The sequence below is a fragment of the Xyrauchen texanus genome, chromosome 24 (assembly GCF_025860055.1).
Source record: "Xyrauchen texanus isolate HMW12.3.18 chromosome 24, RBS_HiC_50CHRs, whole genome shotgun sequence".
NCBI classification, from domain to species: domain Eukaryota; kingdom Metazoa; phylum Chordata; class Actinopteri; order Cypriniformes; family Catostomidae; genus Xyrauchen; species Xyrauchen texanus.
This window is the reverse complement of record NC_068299.1, coordinates 7,865,823-7,886,970: the sequence shown is the minus strand read 5'-3', so window position 1 is coordinate 7,886,970 and position 21,148 is coordinate 7,865,823. Positions and strand designations below refer to the sequence as shown.

Here is a 21,148-nt window from a genome sequence, read left to right as displayed (position 1 = left end):
TCAGGTGTACGATTATCAAAAGAGATTATAATGTTTTATACACCTGTTTCTGCAGGCGTTTGTTAAACAAGCTTTAATATCATGTAACAAACAAACTCATTTATCGATATTAATTAATAAACTGAATGTTTATCACTTTCTTTGTATATGTCCCGGAGTGTCGACATTTGTTTGAGTGACATCATGCCCCTGCATCTCGGCGAAATCGGAATTGAGAATTTCTGCACGAGCCTACAAATTGTAATTCTGATTTGAATATGCATTTCATTGCACTTTTCCGAGTAGGAAGTTTTAAAATCTGACTTTCTGAGTTGAATGGAACGCAGCACTACTTTTCAAAACTTGATCAGACACTGAATGCTCAACCAAGCCTAATTTACACTTAGAAAACACCTGAATGCAATAAGCACTTACCAATTTACTTGAAGTGAAAATCAGTCCTGCTTTCCAGTTTAATTAATCAGTCATCATGCAGAATATTTTGTGTTTTTAAATCCATAAGGATATCTGTCTCAATGATGATTGTGGCATCAATGAATACATTCTGACTGGATAAACTTTTCATTTCTCTCTATTTGTTTGTAGATTAATCAAGAGTGGAAAGTGATTAAAAATACATAGGAAAAAGGTAATTGATAATGAAATGATGAAAAATATGTATTTATTTATTTAATGTTAGGCAAGCAGAGAAGGCTTTGCTGGAACTCAGAATTCACCACTGAGTATAAACAATATAGAGAGAATTCGGCATAGCCAACGAAAAACAAATGCTATGACAGGATGTGCCCTTGAATCTGCTGATTCATGTAAAGCTATATAAAAACATTTTTTATTTTTTTATTTCTTAGCAGTCATGTTTATAGTTTCCAATGCCATTTTGCTAACTTTGGAAAGTAAAACTTTTACAAAGGTCATATAATGTTTAGCTGTCATCAACAGGCCCAGCCGGAACATACAGATTTGTTTCCCCATTCTGCGCTGTTTGGTACAGAACTAATGAAACATGGACAAAAATCTTTCACAAAAACACATTTATTGATTATGGAGACTAGTCACTATACAATGGATCATTGTATACAATGAGCAGAAAACTAAGAGTACAGGTAGCTGAATGAAACCTGAAAAGGTATATTTATTCACAGTTAACATCAGTTGTTGACATTGACATAACATTACTGTAACATCCACTACAGAACAGTAACAAGAGTTTTACATCATGTTGTAGTTGCTGGAATGATTTAGTATCACTTTTCCAGTTATATCTATCCTGGCTGGCCGAGTGATTTTAAACAATATGTTGGACAAACTGGAGAAGACACATATGTCATCCCTGAGGGTACAGAAAATTACATATAAGAGCTTAAACTCTCAACTGCTCCATAAGAAAAGTTCATAATAGCACCAAAAGTAAACTTAGAACTATGAAGTAAAATCAATTTATGCACCATGAATAATAAAAGCATACAGTGACATTATGTAAGTAATAAATAGAAGCACTTGTAAAAGGTAAATGGTTCAAGAGTATGCTAGAGTTATGTGGCAGGAGTAACTGTACACAATGTAGGGATGGGTTACTGTGATCTTAAAAATGGCATTAAAAAAGTAGTGTTGATATTAAAGGAAAGGGAAAGGGCATAAAACCAATCTGGACAAATAAAAGTTTTGATAAAAATCAACAGATTACTATTTAAACAGATTGATGAAGAAATATACTCTAACATGAGAATTTGGGATTAACAGTATAGGAACAAATTATGGATCAGTTCATAATATGCACAATAACTTCTGTTATACATGTCGTTTACTGTGCAAATAATTGCATATATAAATAAATCCTAAACACATACAGGATGAAAATTATAATGTTATTTTCACTATTTATTGGCAAAGAATGCAACAAGTGTTCACAACTTTTAGAATATATTCAATACTCTAACTCAAGAGACAACTTTTGGTTTGCCAAAGTTAGATTTTAATTAATCTTAAAATACTGCAGTAAGAACTGTATATGGTGATTGGCATTAAAATGACAGTCATCATATAGTTTTCCCAGCATCTAGTAAAAAAAAATCAAATTATATTTTTCAGGACAATTGTTGCAACATTGTAATAACCTTTAAATAATAATTATAATAATAAGTACAAGCTAGAATGAGCAACAAAAACCATTCAACCACAATTCAAATCGGCAATACGTTTAATTAATATATAAACAGTAAACCATTTAAAAAGCGTTTATTTATACTACCAGTTATGAAACTAATAAATCGCTCACCCAGAAAATGTGTTGAACAATGTATTAAATAAATTAATCTTCAGCATATACAACATCCTTTGTTATCCTTTAGGATTGAGGAAAATCACTGACAAATTAAGAAATGGTCTATCGAAAAAGGCAAGCAAGTACAAATACCTGAACATGTCAGTAAACAAACAAACACACACAAGTGTTGATACATGGTAGTGACTCACTTATTTCTACCAGAATACTGACAGTCCATCAATAAAGTGCTTAACTCAATTAAAATAACTGAAATTAGATATAACACTCAAAAATTAACAGAAAAAAACAACCAAACAAACAAACACACGTCATTTGGATCTTACTATAATCACATTGGTAATATCAAAGTCTTTTCACTCAGAACACACCAATCTTCAATATGCTTTGGTAAGTATAATTCAAATTAGTTACAAATTCAACATTTATACTGAGGCATTAGTTATATAACAACTTGTCAGGAAATAAATATATGGGTACATGTATGAAAAATGTGTTATTTTCTAATGCTAGTTTCAAGGTCATCAGAACAAAAAAAAAATTCAATTACATGATAAACTCACAACAATTCCCTTTCAAGAAAAACATAATTTAGTAAAATAAAAACAATGCCCCTAACAGTTAATCAGCGGATAATAACACATATTATTTCAGTTGATTTACAAAAAGCTGTTAGACTAACACCATGTCCTAACCAGGCTTGATACGTCAATTTCTGTTCACGATGAACACAAAACGATTTCACAGTTATGAGGAGAGGATAACTTGATTATGGACCAATCAGATTTCACTGTGGGCGGGGCTACACTGTGTGATGCTGCAGACCACATGACTGAAAAAACGATTACCATAAGACTCGTGGTCATGGCTGGTTAGGACAAAAACTTAGATTTACATAGAAGAGAAAGATTTTATCTCTCATTAGCTTATCAAACATTTTTGTGGCCTGGTTAGGACACATGTAAATTCAATGCCGTAGAGCCAACCAGCGGTTTGAAATCTCTTCCACAGTGGTGCTACTGGTCGACCGTTCTGAGATCAGTTAGGAAAATCTTTCTTTTTCAACCAGTTTATTGTCCAATAAGCGGCATTTCAAGAACCATTTAAAGGGTTCATTCACTCAAAAATGAAAATTCTGTTATTTACCCTAATATTGTTCAGCCTCAGTCAACATTCACTGACATAGTATTGGCAAAAGATACAATGAAAGTGAATGGTGACTGAGGTTGTCAATGCCTAACATCTCCTTTTGTAAGGAAAAATAAATCATACAGTAAATGTTTGGAACAAGATGAGAGTGAGTAAATGATGACAGAAATTTCATTTTTGGGTAAACTATTGCTTTAAGATCCTCTCACCTCTTTTTAATAGGTTCAAATAAAGTTGTTACTGATTTGACGCTGATGCTCAAACATATCTTCAGTTTCAGCGCTATAGGAGTCACCTGTGAAGGCAGAATATATCAGACAGGGAATGTAGAGTATTGGCATGCTTGAGCATGTATGCTTATTGTAGTTGATTTATTGTTATAAGGATAATACCTGCATGGCAGCCATACATATACACTCTGTGTCCATCATATCTGCACCGGCAACGCATGGCATTGTTCATAAAGTCTGATTCAGCCATGTCCAGGGACGGATTTACCTCAACCTGACAAAATACACAAAAATGTATATGAGCCATTCTCTAGTGGTCCATAAACTAAGATCTAATCTAAGCTAATGCAACATCCACACAGAGAGACCTTTGGTTTATTTAACTACTCAAGTTAAAGCTAAAGGGTGTAATTATCGTGCCAATAGTGTCAACAAATAGAACTTCAAAAATCGTGGTAATTTCATGACAAGGATGTGGATCTTATAAGGAAATCTAATGCAATAATTTTGCTCATCAAACTATTTTACAAATTGGGTCCACCTAACCAGCCTCCCATGTTAAAGTTATGTAATAGCAATATAATCATTTATTAGTATGAAAAGTTGCTGTTTATGCAGAATATAAGGGTTAAAAATATGTCTTTGAGAGAGCTACCTTATTCTATGAAAATTTTAAAAATCACTGGAGCAGATGTCGTTATTATTATTGTTTTGTTTTTGCATTTTTAATGACAGTGTGCAACTTTACCTCTGGACAGTGGAGTTCTGGGTCTGTCTGACCATATGTTTAAGCGAGAAAGTGCCTGTTGGGAGTGAATTCCTCTGAAACTAATTGACCATGTCTAATAGAGGGGGATACAGCATGCTGTACTCTTCCAGCAGGAAATGCTTAGCATTGGGTTATTTTTGGTAATTGAAATAGCTCAAGCAAAGGGCAGCATATTCTCCTGGATTATGAAGTAGCCCATATAGTGGTCCCAAAAATTATGTTTAAAATGACAAATGTTAGATTTACTGTTTAAAGGTGTCCCATAAGGGAATACGGGACCAAAATACGGGACATCCTAGTTAATAAAGGACAGTTGGCAATCCTAAGTTGGACTATAATGAAAGATTTTAGACTTGACTTTGACTCTACGTCAGAGCCTTGCAAATTGGTCTGTCAATTAGTTTGATCATTTGTAATAATTTTCAAGTGCCAATTCTTAAGCTTAAAATCCCAAACACTTTTTTGGGGCCACTGAAGATGGATCATTTACACAGAAATCTGCCCCAGTGCTGAATGACAGCACTGTGTCTTTGCTCGGATGGGTTGGCATGAGCTAGCTGGCATGTTGACATTGCGCTATATGGAGACATAGAGGATCAGCAGGAAACTCTGACCTTTAAGTATCGCCATGGCTCCCTGCTGTGCCATACATAGCTGCAGCCTGATGCCGTTTTGTAATATGCATCTGCCAAGCATGCCTAAAATACATGCAAATCTATCATGTCGAGCAAATAAATCTTGAAAATGGTCAAGGCACATAGGTACACTGTAATTAAAACAAAGCTTCACATCAGCCTATATTTTACAACTGGGATGTATAAATAGCCTCTTGATTGGCCCATAAAGCGGCTCTTTGATAGGCTGCTTCAAGATGTGAAACGCAGCTGCGGAAGTGTCCCTTGAGTTTGCAGTGCCCAAAGTGATTTGGAAGATTAACACCTTCCAAAGTTAATGACAGAGAAAAAATGGCTAAACAGCATCCTGAAAGGAATATCTACTCTTTAGAGAGTTACAGCATTATTAGATGTTATTTAAGGAATTGCGATAAATGCTTTGTGCTGTGACTACCATGAAGGTGGCAAAATTGACATCTTCTATAGTTCAGACACTCTATATGGTTAAAAAGTATGTGGACACCTGACCTCGACACACCCATATGTGATGGCTAAAGGAATATTCTGGGTTCAAATCAAATTAAGCTCAATCAACAGCATTTGTGGCATAATGTTAAATACCACAAAAAAACCCTCCTTTTCTTTAAAAAAAAGCAAAAATCTTGGTTGCAGTGAATTTTTCACTGATTAAATTTTAATATGATTAAAATACAAGATGTAAACAATATGCATGTAAACATGATTTTAGTGTGATAAAATCACTTACCAGCCATTTCTATGTAAAGTCATAGCCAATTTTGCAATTTCGTTGTCATGACAATGTAATGTCATCAAACCTTAAACCCTAAAATTACAGTAAATATTACAATTTAAACAACTTTAATTAGTGTAAGTGCTTTTATAATATTAAAAGCTTCACATCGCTGCCTTTAAACCCGCTAAAAATTGGCCCATTGACTTTCATTGCAAGTACCTCATTGTAAAATAAATTTTTGAGGGACAAGTCAAAATAAATGTTTCTGGTAATCAACATTATTGCTGATTAAGCTTAACTTGTATTGAACCCAGAATATTCATTTAAGCATTTATTTTCAAGTGAATTAATAGGAAGTTGGTACAGTATAACAGCTTACACTTTTCTAGGAAGGCTTTCCACTAGATGTTGGAATGTGTGGGGACTGTAAAATTGTTAAAGGCGTTTCAGTGGTATTTTGCTCTAAGTTTGTGCAGGCAAGTTCTTCCACACAAGACAGTGTTGCATTGAAGGTTTTTTTATGCTCCATTCTACTGAAAATGTTTTTCTAAGGAGATTGCATGTCATTATTCTTGATTGTATGCACCGGTTAGTAACTGAAATGCCAAACCCACAGTATGCCATAGTTTTGGCCATATAGTGTATTTCGAATCACCTCATAAAAAATAAAACAAACACCTGCATGATGTAGTCTCCAGGTCTAACATCAGTGATGTCTATCCACTGGCAGTCGATATCATGGCGGTACGTGTCCCAGCAACCCACCGAAATCCCTTGATCTCCATAATTGTAACATGAAAAGCGTTTGTGAAGTCCTGATAAAAAAGACATATGGTTCAGTGTATTTGAACTCAAATCATGGATGTCTAAGTCTTTACATATTGTAACTGGTCATTTACCATCAGGACAGTAAGAGTCCTCTAGACAGAAACTGGCTTTGTGTCCTTCAGCCACCCGACTTCCGTTGAGGGTCAGGAGGTCATAATGTGTAAACACTTCAATGCTGTGATAATGCCTGAATAAACAATATTACAATCAATTAATGTTCATAATTCAGATAAAGTTATTTAATTAATTAGTGATTACTAATGTAAGCATCACTATTAATATTGTGTGTAACTCACCACACCGTTGGTGTCACTGATACAAGTTATGCCTCAAATTGTGGCTTGTTTAGGAGACATGTGCTATCAGACTTATGATTACCACTTGGTGGATGGTAAAATGGGGGAAAACATCCTTTAAAGTCTATTGCTATACTCAACCTGATCCTATACTTAGACTCAAGCCACATATAGGGATCATAAAATCATTGTGATTGAGGGTGGACTCTTTTGACTTGGGCCGGTAAGCAACCACCAAGAGCATACTAGCAAATGCATAGCCAGCAACATGCTAAAAAACACTCAGAATACCTTTGCAACCGCATAGCAACACCTTGACAATGTACTGCCCAGTTTTGCACAGGCAAGCACCACTTACATTTTCTATGCAATAAGTAAAAATTTAGTTCAGAGATGTCATATTTCATGCTGGCTGGTGAACATGAGAAGAACAGAAGATCACTATGGACCGCTGCCTAATGACCTCACTGCTCCTACATGAAGGTGTTGGCTGCCATGGTGACGCCCTGTGCCGGAAGTTGTTGTTATGCTGACGAGGTTACGCTTGCAGGCCTGTTTACTTAGCTCATGTGAATGGACGGCTTTCAAACACCAACCTCGTTGGTGTTGTTTTAAGAGATTAATAAAACAGATTGGCCCCTGAACACGCAGATCCCACATTTCTCCACAACTGCTCACCTTGTTCCCACAGAATGGCTTAGCAATCATATTCAGAAAACACGTAAAGGGAGTGGAGGTGGTCAAAGCAGCTAATTAATTTAGGGAGACGAAAGCAAGATTTCTGACAAGGCATGACATGTTTCATAAACAGGGGTCTATGTTCCATTTTTTGCATAATAAAATGACTGACTGGAGTGAATGTGTCTAAAGAAATTTAAGTACTAATTCCACAAATATTCTAATATTTTTGAATGGAGGTGGAATGTCTGGGTCATTCCTGTTGTGTGTAGTACCTTTTGAATTATAACAAAATAAATATGCTGTGGAAGCTCAGGTACTTAAAGGAATAGTTCACCCAAAAATGAAAATTATCTCATGATTTACTCACCCTCATGCAATCCCAGATGTGTATAACTTTCTTTCTTCTGCAGAACACAAATTAAGATTTTTAGAAGAATATTTAAACTCTGTAGGTCCATACAATGCAAGTGAATGGGTGACAAAATTTAGAAGCTCCAAAAATTACATACAGGTAGTTTAAAAGTAATCCATATGACTCCAGTGGTTAAATCCATATTTTCTGGACGGTCAAGTGGCGCCATGCAGGAGTCGGGCGTGTGGGTGGTGGGCTCTATGCACTTTGTTAGTTTTTGATGCGTTTTGTGTCATGGGCGGGTGGGATTCGGTGCACCCTGTTACATGGCTATTCAGTGGGGGCGGTGTGTCAAGGAGTTCGAGCTCCTCAGGCTCTGGAGACATTGGGAGATGCTTGAGTGCTCGGGCTGGTGCCCCGGGCTGGGTCGTGGACAGGAGACTCAGTTTGGGCAGTCCTAGGAGTGGGGAGGGCCGAGATATGGTGGGGTTCCTGGACGGGCTTGTCCCAGGTCTGCTCGGTGTGGCAGGCCATGGGCTGGGGGTCAAGCGGGATCACGAGGTTCCGGCTCAGGGATCTGCTGGGGGGGACGGGTCCTGATCAATTCTGGTCAGGTTTCAGGGATCATCTGATGGAGATCTTGTGTTACATGGGGTGGGGGGCTTTCTTGGATGAGCCACGGCATTTTATGGTTCCCAGACTTTGCGGGTTTGGCGGAAGGGAGGCGTGGTCGATTCGGGAAGTGTGGGGGACTCTTGCATCAGCGGAGGGTCGCTTTAGCACTGATGTTCCCGGTCGGGTTGAGAATGGGTACCAAGGATGGCCATAAAACATTTGCATGCCCGCAGCAAGCATTGTCCTTTATAAAGTCAATGACTAAGTCATTGTGTGATGCAGCCGGGCAGACATGGCTCGCTGGACATTCGCTTGACTGTCCGAGGAAACTTGGCACCTTTTTTTTTTTTTTTTTGTTGGTCTGCCTAGCTGCTGGAGTTTGTTTGGTGGTATAACACTCCTTCGGGACATTATGTGGATGAATCTGCATGTTCGTTGTGCTTATGCCTCCTATTGGGTTGAGTCTATTTTATGGAATATTTCTTGCAAATCATTAGAGTGATTAGGGCATGTGTTAAACTCATGTAACAGCCAGCTCATTGAACATTCGTTTGACTGTCTGAGGAAACTGAATGGACTTTTTATTTTTAATGCTGGTTCCGATGGTGGCTGGAATTTGTTTTGTGGAGGCGGTGCACCTTTGGGACGGTTATGTGGATCGATCTGCACCTTCTGTGTGCTTCATATTGGCTGGAGTTGTTCTATAGATTGTTTTCTGTTGTGTGGTTCTATCTCGCAGAATTTGTGTAGAGTCGTCGGACTTAGGCAGTCTGGCTGCAGGGTTGTCGTGGGACCTGATTGAAATGGAGATAAAGTGCTGTTTTGTCACGGACGATGTAGTTTTAGCTGTTCAGGGCAAGACGGTTGTGTTTTGGATTGGGGATGGGGCAGGGAAGCTTTTGGCAGGATGTGTGGAGTGGGGGGTTTCTGCCATTCCCTCAGTGAAATCTGCTGGTGGTGGGATGTTTGCCTCGGCCATTGATATTAATGGTGCTTTTAAAGAGTTCTGTCTTGATTTTTGTGGTTCTGCGTCTTCGTCTGCTGGTGAGGACTTTGGAGACTTTGTAGAGCCGATTTGGAGCTGTGGCACGGGCCCGGATTGGTCTGATTTTTGTGGGGGACAAGGATCCGGGTGGGTTTTGTTCGGGGCAACAGGTCTTCTGGTGGCAATGGGCCGGTGTTTTGGCAGGTGGTCGGGCTCCGATCTCTGCAGTCTTGCTTTGTGCCGGGAAGCCATTTGGTGTGGTGGAATGGGATTGTCTTTTTGGAATTTTGGAGATGTGTGGATTTGGGGGTACATTTTTTGGATGGATTGGGCTGCTGTTGGTCTGGGTCCAGGGCTTTGGCTCTGGCAGCATGCTGCCCAGTGTTGGCTTTCCAGCCGGGCACTATCCAGTGGCCCAAACAAACAAATTTGTCTGGTTTGGTTGGATATGATTTTGACCCCTTGATGGGGGGTTCAAGAGAGTTGGTGACATGGCGAGGTCCTTCATTTGGAGTGGTGGGCATCCTAGATTTAATTTTAGTGGCCTTGGTGGCTTGTATGGGAGTGGAGTGTTGAGATCTTTTGGGAATTTGGTTAGGCATTTTGGGATTCCCGGATCTCAGTTCTGTTGGTATTTGCAGCTGTGCCACCTGCTCTGTATTGTTTTTGGGGGTGGCACACGTGCTCTGGGTGAGGTGATTGCTGCTTTTGGAAAAGGTTGTGAGTTATCGGTGTGTTGCTCCCTGCTGGTTAGGAGTCTACAGGACAGAGCTTCGACTTCTCTCAAGAGATTTTGGGAGGGGGATTTGGATTTGGTGTTGGAGGAGGGAGTGTGGGCTAGGATTCTAAAAAATGTCAGGTATGGGTCTGGAGATGCCAGACTGTGTTTTGGGTAATGGGGTGGTCATAGATTTGGGGGATAAGCATATAAAAAATTGGGATCTGACCAGTATCATGATTGGCAGACAAATTATTTTAAGGGGATGGAAGTCGGTAGGAGTGCCATAATTTCCGGAGTGGTGTGCGGAGATTGGGAGGGTGGCAGCTTTCGAGGAGGTGGCAAGTAGAAGGCTGGGGTTTGGGGGCTTGTTTGTTAAGAAATGGGGTAATTATTTAGCGTTATTGGAGGACTCTCGGGGAGGGGATGGGGAGCGAGAAGTTTAGTTTAATGATGTGTGTTTATTATAATTTTTTTTTTTTGTGTATTATATGTGACCACAGGGGTGTTCCTTGGGGGTAAGGGTGGGGTTGATGATTGGGGAGAGATATTAGTAGGGGTTAAAAGTTCAATGTTGATTCGATGTGTATGTGTTGTGTTTTTCTCTGTTGTGTATTTTTTGAGTCAATACAGATTTTAATTTGAAAAAAATCCATATTTTCTGAAGCGATATGAAAGGTGATTTTTGATAGAAATTATTCTTCCTGTCCAGTAGGGGGCATATGCATAATAACACAAGAAGAAGAGAGTGAAAGTTAAAGTGGAGGCTTATTGAGCAGGGAGAATTTATAGTAAAATTGGACTTAAATATTGATCTGTTTCTCACCCACACTTATCAAAACACTTCTGGAAACTTTGATTTAACCACTAGAATGATATGGATAACTTGTATGCTGACTTGTGTTATTTGGAGCTTCAAAATTCTGGCACCCATTCACTAGCATGGTATGGACCAAAAGAGTTGAGAAATGCTTCTAAAAATATTAATTTGTGTTCTTCTGAAGAAAGAAAGTCACACACATCTGGGATGGCATCAGGGTGAGTAAATGATGAGAGAACATAAATTTTTGGGTGCACTATTCTTTTAAACTTTATTCATTATAACTTATTTGCACAATGGCAAGATACTTAACAGGATAACTAACAGGATTGAAATAAAAAGCTAAAGTTAGCCATAGCACAGTGAGGAATTGACAAATAGGGTGTCCTCTTTAATTATTTTTTAACTATCTTTTGAATTTTTGACAGTATCATACAGATTTCTTTAATGTTATAAAATAGGATGAAATGTGGGGGCTATAAATGGATAACCAATTAAAACAGTACCCTACCCCATTTTAGTTTAATTTTCTTTGAACTATTTAGATTACAGAAAGGAAAAATTAAGAATCACCAGTTATAGTTCCTAATAAACTGCCAGTTTTTCATTTTAATTCTTGTTATATAATTATTAATTATTTTTCATTCCAGCAAAAAGAAAAATCTCACCTATGGCACTGGTGCCAGGTCCAGGACTCTCTTGATGCACGGGGACGGAAGTCGGCTCTGCCCAAGTTCATTATACGGGAGGAGAAACGCAGAAGACGACGGTGACCATGCGGCCAGTTCATACGGCTGGCAGAAGAGGAGAGACAGTTCTCCTCATGTGCACAGGTGAGTAAATGCAGAGGTCTGTCTTCAAGGTAAGCGCTCTCCTGCACGAGCTGAGCATCCAACACCAGGTCAGGTGCCGCTAAAGATAGGATGTTGGTTTATTCATTTTGATCTTTTAGTGCAGATAAAACTTTAATGTGCATCAGATGGAATCATTCAAATCACATACTTTCTGAACAGGTGACGCCAGCTGCTTTAGCCCCGCCTCCACGTGGACAGTGGACGTAACGATTACGACGACACTGCTGGATGGAGATTTCTGTTCCAACACAGTGAGTGCCACTCAACAACACTTCCTCTGCTGCAGGGTCCCCTTGCCAATAATATGTGTCCTATACACAGGCCCAAGCATATGTAATAAGCACTCACTTTTTTACACTGCAATGAGCCATAATGTCCAGATCAGATTTTTATGATTATAACAAGTAGTTTGTGTTAGTTTGTGTACAGACAGGATTGTTTTCTTTACTACTGTACATTGTAGTAATGGTAATGAGATGTCTTTACAATACAGTAATGAGAATTAGGGAGAAATATACAGTACTTACTTGCCATGAAAATAATGTAACAATTCTTAGTGGTCCTTAAATAGATGTAATTTTCTAGTGTTTTTTTTTTTTAATATTTGTTTTCTTTTTAATATATATATATATATATATATATATATATATATATATATATATATATATATATATATATATATATATATATATATATATATATATATATTTTTTTTATTAAGTATTCAACTATTGATATTTTGAATTTGTTGTCTACTTAAATTTTTTTAGTTAAAAAAATGTGCACAAAAAATACCAAAGGTACCTGTCATTCTGTCTGAAAATGCACAGTTTACCGTTAACATATCCCACCCCTTCACCTCTACAAAACAACTATTGTATAAAACTAATGTTGCCCAGAAATATCATGTGCCCAAAACATTCACAGGTAGCTCTCAAACACACTCAGGAGGCAACCAAAGCAAATAAAACAAGAGACATATTAAGGCGGTGTTCCTGGAAAACACAACATTCTACAGAAGTCTCACCTGATGGGCACGAGCGGCAAACCCAAAGCCCAGCTGCCTGCACAATACCATGGCTTCATTTAATCCCCAGTTCTCACTGCAAACCGTCCCCCATCGCTTTCTGCCCCCCACCTCCATAAGCACCTCCACACGACCCTCACCTGGATCCCTGCCCCCTGCCAACCGCACCTGAAACACAAACACGGTTACAGAAGAGAAAACCAAACATACAATGGCACCAAAATGTACTTGTGCTCCTTTGGACAATTAAGTCTGAATGATATTGCATTAGATAGTGAAATATGGTGACAATCAAGTGGTATCTGCAAACATATGATGCTAGACCTTTTGTAATGAATATACAGAGCATAATACTAATTGATCAAATATTTTATAATTCTAATACATTTGCATACATTTTAAAGTGTGTCTTAAGTCTATTTTGGGGCCTGTATACAGTCTATGACTGACTGATTAGAACTATTCCATAGGAATTATGCTGTATCTGTAGAGGTTGTTGAAAGTAAAGTGTTGGGGAGTAGTTAACAAGAAGTACTTAACTACATTTTTCAGTAGCTTGACAGCAGTTAAGCTATTTTAATAGTGCAGCTTTTCCAGTAACAAGCTGCATTTTCAGTAGTTTGGAGCTGTAGCGTCACTAAATGCTACATTTGTTACATAGTACTGTATTGTAAATGGAGGAATGAAGCCAAGGGAGTAATCAAACATAATCAACTCAATTGTCCAATCTCTCATATGTAGCTCTGGGAAAACAAAATAATTTAACTAAATCAGTTATTTCGGTCATGTAAATGAACCCAATTTCTTTTTATTTAGTGTTTGGAACTCTAATTCATTTAACTGAGTCCGATAGTTTCCAATAGTTTCGGTACCCTAAGATCGGCGACTGTATGCCGACGCGCTGACCTGCAGCATTCTTATCATTGTTTGCAGTGGTTTCAATGGGTTTACCTTTCCACCTGGCACAATTGAAAGCATGTTGTATCAGCTGCAAGGGAGAATAGGGTTCACAGCCAGGCAGTAACAACGTTTGAATAATCAATGACGAGTATGATTCGGAGGTTTCACTTTTCCCTCTAACATTCCATTTTTACTCCACTAATGGTTAAGGTAATGTTTGGATTTGGGTTGGGGGATAGAATATATATATATTATTAGAATATATATATTATGTGTGTGTGTGTTTGTTTGTTTCGAAATTTCGGTCACCGTATACCGATTTTGCCAAAAGAAAAGTCGGTCTACTCTTTCCGTTTTCTCTGTGAGATCAGGTTGGCCATGCATAGCCTTATTTTTAAAGTTAAATATTTAGTGCTCTGCTGTTTATCACTACATTTATATTCTAGGTATTTTCTAGTTTATTAGTGTATATTTATAAATGTATGCTCAATTTAATAATGTCACCCTATTTGTTAAACTCTTACGAAATTTAACAATGGTTTTTCAGCGAGTGCTGACGCTGAATACGATCCCTGGAGTCATGAGTTCGAAACCAGGGTGTGCTGAGTGACTCAAACCAGATCTCCTAAGCAACCAAATTAGCCCGGTTGCTAGGGAGGGTAGAGTCACTTGGGATAACCTCCTCGTGGTCATGATTAAGTGGTTCTCGCTCTCAATGGGATGTGTGGTAAGTCGCGCGTGGATCACGGAGAGTAGCATGAGCCTCCACATGCTGTGAGTCTCCACTATGTCATGCACAGTGAGCCACTTAAGACTTGTCCTCTGCCAGCCAGATTAAGGTGAGTAACTGTGCCACCACAAGGGCATACTAAGTAGAGGAAATTGGGCATTCCAAAATTGGGGAGAAAAGGGGATTAAAATAAATAAATAAATATAAAAAACTATGTTACTGTAGTAGTACTGTAGTAAATATAACTGTAGTAACCATGGTTAATTTTTTTATTACAATAGTTTTACTACAAATACCAGACATTTTCACTTAGGGGTGTACTCACTTTTGTTGCCAGCGGTTTATACATTAATGGCTGTGTGTTGAGTTATTTTGAGGGGACAGCAAATTTACACTGTTATACAAGCTGTACACTCACTTTTCATTGTAGCAAAGTGTCATTTCTTCAGTGTTGTCACATGAAAAGATATAATCAAATATTTACAAAAATGTGAGGGGTGTACTCACTTTTGTGAGATACTGTGTATATATATATATATATATATATATATATATATATATATATATATATATATATATATATATATACACACACACACACACACTCACCTAAAGGATTATTAGGAACACCTGTTCAATTTCTCATTAATGCAATTATCTAATCAACCAATCACATGGCAGTTTCTTCAATGCATTTAGGGGTGTGGTCCTGGTCAAGACAATCTCCTGAACTCCAAACTGAATGTCAGAATGGGAAAGAAAGGTGATTTAAGCAATTTTGAGCGTGGCATGGTTGTTGGTGCCAGACGGGCCGGTCTGAGTATTTCACAATCTGCTCAGTTACTGGGATTTTCACGCACAACCATTTCTAGGGTTTACAAAGAATGGTGTGAAAAGGGAAAAAACATCCAGTATGCGGCAGTCCTGTGGGCAAAAATGCCTTGCTGATGCTAGAGGTCAGAGGAGAATGGGCCGACTGATTCAAGCTGATAGAAGAGCAACTTTGCCTGAAATAACCACTCGTTACAACCGAGGTATGCAGCAAAGCATTTGTGAAGCCACAACACGCACAACCTTGAGGCGGATTGGCTACAACAGCAGAAGACCCCACCGGGTACCACTCATCTCCACTACAAATAGGAAAAAGAGGCTACAATTTGCAAGAGCTCACCAAAATTGGACAGTTGAAGACTGGAAAAATGTTGCCTGGTCTGATGAGTCTCGATTTCTGTTGAGACATTCAGATGGTAGAGTCAGAATTTGGCGTAAACAGAATGAGAACATGGATCCATCATGCCTTGTTACCACTGTGCAGGCTGGTGGTGGTGGTGTAATGGTGTGGGGGATGTTTTCTTGGCACACTTTAGGCCCCTTAGTGCCAATTGGGCATCGTTTAAATGCCACGGCCTACCTGAGCATTGTTTCTGACCATGTCCATCCCCTGATGGCTAATTCCAGCAGGATAATGCACCATGTCACAAAGCTCGAATCATTTCAAATTGGTTTCTTGAACATGACAATGAGTTCACTGTACTAAAATGGCCCCCACAATCACCAGATCTCAACCCAATAGAGCATCTTTGGGATGTGGTGGAACGGGAGCTTCGTGCCCTGGATGTGCATCCCACAAATCTCCATCAACTGCAAGATGCTATCCTATCAATATGCTTTCAGCACCTTGTTGAACGTAGAATTAAGGCAGTTCTGAAGGCGAAAGGGGGTCAAATACAGTATTAGTATGGTGTTCCTAATAATCCTTTAGGTGAGTATATATATATATATATATAATTATTATTATTATTATTATTATTATTGTTCAAGAAGCTTCAATGTAGACAGTTACTTAAGGTTAGTAGCTTTGAGTGTAGCAAACTACTTCGTTATGAGTAACTTGTAGCTTTGAAAGTGCTACAACACTAGAAAGTGCATGTGTATTTGTCACAGCATTTAGAATTACACCAGAATAGCAGGTGGTCTTTTGCTCACCGTGGTCTCCAAGCCTGTCTTAGGGACATTGCATTTAACAGAAGCATCCCTGTTGTGTTTGAATTTCCAGGGAGGGACTTCCTGGAAAAAACAATCTAAAATGGAACGCTCTGTGCCTGTGCACTGCACTGAGTTCATATGGATCAGCCCTGTACCTGTAAAACAAACATAAAGACAATGTCAAAGGGGCTTCCCAAGTTAAAAGTCTTCAAAACAAAAACAAAATCTACTCTGCCTGTTTGAGTACTTTACATCTTGGGTACCATAAAATACACTAGACACTTTTTAAATGACCCTGAGCTTACTAGACCCTTGAAAATATTTCTGACTGATCCAACTTTAGTAACTGTTCCTGACTGATTATACTGTGAATTCGGCAACAGTAGGTCCAAAGTTTCCAAAGTTGTTGAACTTATGAGGACGTATGAGCTGCAGTTTCCAGGTGTAATGTCCACAGAAGGGTGCCAAAAGCAAGTTTTTAAGCAAGCAATGCAGTCAACAGGAAGGCATATTTTGTCAACCATACTCCCTAATCAAACCCAATTTCAAAACCCACCCATCCTGTAAAATACACCCCTGGAGGGCTATCCCGTATTTTCAACTTTGAAGGTGGCAGCATTATCGTGCTCATCGTTGATTAGGTGAACGCGATTACTTCCTGGCTTCAATGGGACAAAAAGCTGGTGTTTCTATGGCTGCTTGCGCAACATGCTATCAGTTGCCTCGCAGGAAAAGGTAATTGCATTTGGTATTGATGCAATAATGTGTGATGGGAAATGTTGCATGTCAGTAACTCGGTAGAATGGGGATGATGTCAGGGTACCGTCACATTCGATAGCATCATGATATTTTCTTGTGTGATCATTTTGTCTGTCCAGCATATTGTCAGAAAAAGGTGAAAGTGGTTTCTACATAAATCACTCTGGTGTTTAATGTGAAAGCAGAATTCCTCTCCTCTTATGGTCAGACAGCTATGTGGGCCACACATGAGTCTGATTAGAATCAGAGGTGTGCATTGTGTGCATGAAATCACTGTCATCACTGTCTTGGAGTTCACTGGAGATAAGGAGAGCACAACTTTCTAACAGCTGTCACAGATCATTTCCCTCTTTGTTTCTTTGTACTGTAAAGACATTGCTTCGATTCACTCTCATTTGGCTGTGAAAACTGATGGCAACACGTGAGCAGTGTGCTAAACATTCTGCTATTAATGTGAAATCCACTTCACCCAGCATAAATAAACCAGATCAGCTTTCTTCCTATCTGACGTACATTCTAGGGAAACTCAGAGTAAATTAAGTCGAAAGCTGCTTGAACTACATGCTGTGGAAAAACAGTGATTATGTGCTATTACAGTGCATTTGGCTAAGTTTAGTGCATAAAGTCTTACTGATTAAAAAGACCATTTTCTACCACTGAAACCTAGACCAACTGTTTAGTTTCTGAAACAAAAATGTTAGCCACTGCAGACAAACACAGCACCCTTTTTGGCCCCAGTTCTCAGAAGCAGATCGGGAAACCCTGAGAGTTAATGTGCTTACATTTCCTCCTCATAGAGAAAATTACATATAATCAAGGACATAAGCAGAAGATTAGGGGGGACCAAAATTAACATTTTAAGAATAAGTCATTGGAAAACCTATTGATCGGCCACTGATCTGAATACTGGATAGGACGTGTACCCCTCAATGTCTATGGTGGTTAGAGAGAATAGAATATTATATTATAAATAAATAATATTATATTTTTAATATATATTTATATATTTTTATAAATAAAATGGAAATACACATTTGTTTGAGACTGAAAAGAAAAACAAAACTATTGTTCCTTTAAGTCCACCAACTGACGTTGATGATATGATTATCAAAAAGCAAAACTTTTAATCATTGTGCCATTTGCTTCCGTATAAAAAAATCTTAATCATGTCAAATCTTAATCAAGTGAAATCAGAAGAAATTAAGTAGAGTTTATGACTATCACAAGTTTAAAAGGCAAGTAAGTAACAGAGAAATTGAAGTTTAAGTATTCCAAAAGTGGCTAATGGAAAGGGAGTGTTTTTGGGAACAGTTTCACTAGACTGTGGTTTTTGGCAAATGGACATTTTCTTCTCTCTAAAATTAAACAACATATACTGTATATCCTGCATTAATAGTGTTTTTCTTTCATGGGATGACTATAATCCCTATTTTAGGAGCGGATTAAATGACTATATATGTAATATTTCATTCAGCCAAGTGCAATGTCAGCATCAGTTTGAAGACAGAGGGCAAGCTTTGGAAACAGAGTCTGCACTCTGGATCTTTATATTGTATGTTGGTAGAAATTTGCTTCTATATACATTCTCAAAGAGCGTGACTTGAAATGCCTTGTCTATTGAGCTTCACTGAGGTGAAGCCAGATTTTCCTCAGTGATACAGCATTTAAGCACATCTCAAGACAAGAAGTCATCTGACTTTCATCTTACTGGGAGGTCAGGCTTAGAGGATGCTTCAAAAGAATGTTGTATTGGCCCTTAAAAAAGATCTGCATTGTCGTACAGAACACGTGCCAAATGCATGATCAGACTGGATAAATCATAGCTGCTTCTGAATTCACAGACTTTTAGAGTATGTACTGAATTTCATAAAGAACTTACTTCAAGTCCATTAATGAATCACATTCGTTAAGTACACAGGTGTCATTTGACTCATATATTCTTTGACCTACGACATACTACCAACAACTGCGAAAATAACTGTATTTAATTTGTGAAACAAAATGGAACCACGATAAACCACTTTCTTGGCTTCTTTAGCAACTAAATTTTGAAAGAGATGCCCAAAACATAGTTCTGTATATTGATTTTGACGATTCCTCTGGTCACGTGGCTTTATGGGATAGCAAATGAATCTCAGCAGATGCAGTAGGTCGTCTGGGTATTGTTTGCCTACTGTATCTACCTTTTTGGCAATCCTGCTTTTTACATATTTTATATACTGCATTTTGCATGCTGTGTAACAGGGAAGTATGCATGTTCGCACATGGAGCAATATCTTAACAGTAAATTCACAGAGGATGTAAATAGTGCCTCCCTAAACAGGCTTGTGAATTCATATGTTTTTAATGGCAGTGCAATGAATGCTGTACAGACACCATTAATCAGGATCACGTCTAAATGTGGTGACCAAAGACGGGTGCATGTCAACAGACTTCCTATTTTAACTTTCTGTCTGAAACAGTCCGGCTCTTTTCTGTAAACGAAATGCTATTCGTATGCTTTTCCCACTCAAAATCAGTTTTTGTGGCCTTGGCTGTACCAGGAAAATTATACATGACAATAAAATGACTAAAGACTTCTATATTATGGAAGGGTGGAAGCTTTGATCTTAAGTATTCCTACCACTTCTACAATCAAACTACTGGATCTAAATAACAACTAATGGAAACACTTTACACAGTATTCACTGATAAACTGAATGGTAATTTCAGCTGATGAAAGTAGGCACCTTCTGTTTGACAGCTGCTGCCTCCAAAAATATGAACCAGATTTTCTTCAATAGAAGAAGTTTTTTTTTTAACCTCAAAAGACAACCTCGATAGTGGTTCTCAACTGGTGGATTGTTACTAATGATAAAAAGATCACCCCTTCAGTGCCCTCTGGAGTGAGTTATTTTTGCACGTGACTCTGCACAGCCAGTAGAGGTGGGTGTAGGGGAGTATTTTTTATATATATTGTAATTTAATTTTTTATTTCTTGTCATAAGAAAATACTATGTATAATATAGTAAACATGTGAACAAATGTGTTATGTCTAATGTACTGTATTTGTTTAATTTATTTCATTTTTAAATATGTAAAAACAAATAACAACAAATCATATCAGCAGTCCGGTTTGCCTATATGCACTGCACTTTGCTGCGTGTATTGGATAATCATGCTTAATCAGCATGTTTGCACTGTGAGTTTTAAACTGTTATCGTGGTGCTTTTATGATAGTTTGGCGGTCTGTTTCAGAAAACAAACATATTATATGCCAGAAAAGACTGTTTGAGTTGCTGTTTGTGTGAATTAAAACCACATCTGCACCTAATAAGTAGACATGGCTGTGTGCATGGGAAGATCGCATTTTTATATGATGGCTGTGCATATACAAGCTGTGAACTGTTATCGTGGTATTTATCATTGGATGTATTTATATAAAATAAACGTATTCTGTGGTTTTAAAGACTGTATGAGTAACTTTTTGAGCGAATATAAATTACAGACTCTATGATGGCGAGAAAGCTGATTTGAATCTGGCAGCTTGTAATGTAGCTGGCTGTTGCAGAAATACATATGTGTGACACTACATATGTGGGGCCCATTATTAAGTGTTGGCATGTATGAAAGGGTTAATCGGCTGATATTTTGATAGTTTTGGTATTGGCTTATAACGTCTCAGTTACATGAAGTGTAACCCTGGTTACCTGAGTAGGAACAAGATGCAGAATAATTGCATTGGGACACACCCTGAGTGTCACATGGTCTGATGGCAGTGTGTTATACAATCACGGCAATTTATTGGCACTTATGCAATG

The 21,148-nt window shown here is 38.1% G+C and overlaps 1 protein-coding gene across 1 annotated transcript in view; it reads right to left on the bottom strand.

Annotated features, from left to right (window-relative positions):
- Positions 1-1,047: 1,047 nt before the first annotated feature.
- loxl4 (lysyl oxidase-like 4) overlaps positions 1,048-21,148 on the bottom strand; it is a 42,317-nt gene continuing 22,216 nt past the window's right edge. Inside the window, exons 7-14 of the mRNA XM_052090255.1 lie at positions 16,590-16,744; positions 12,974-13,141; positions 12,095-12,257; positions 11,761-12,004; positions 6,697-6,812; positions 6,476-6,612; positions 3,823-3,934; positions 1,048-3,725 (exon numbers count right to left, since the gene is read on the bottom strand). Of these exons, the coding sequence (XP_051946215.1) occupies positions 3,655-3,725; positions 3,823-3,934; positions 6,476-6,612; positions 6,697-6,812; positions 11,761-12,004; positions 12,095-12,257; positions 12,974-13,141; positions 16,590-16,744 (1,166 nt within the window). The 3' untranslated portion in view covers positions 1,048-3,654. The remainder of the gene's footprint in view (positions 3,726-3,822; positions 3,935-6,475; positions 6,613-6,696; positions 6,813-11,760; positions 12,005-12,094; positions 12,258-12,973; positions 13,142-16,589; positions 16,745-21,148) is intronic.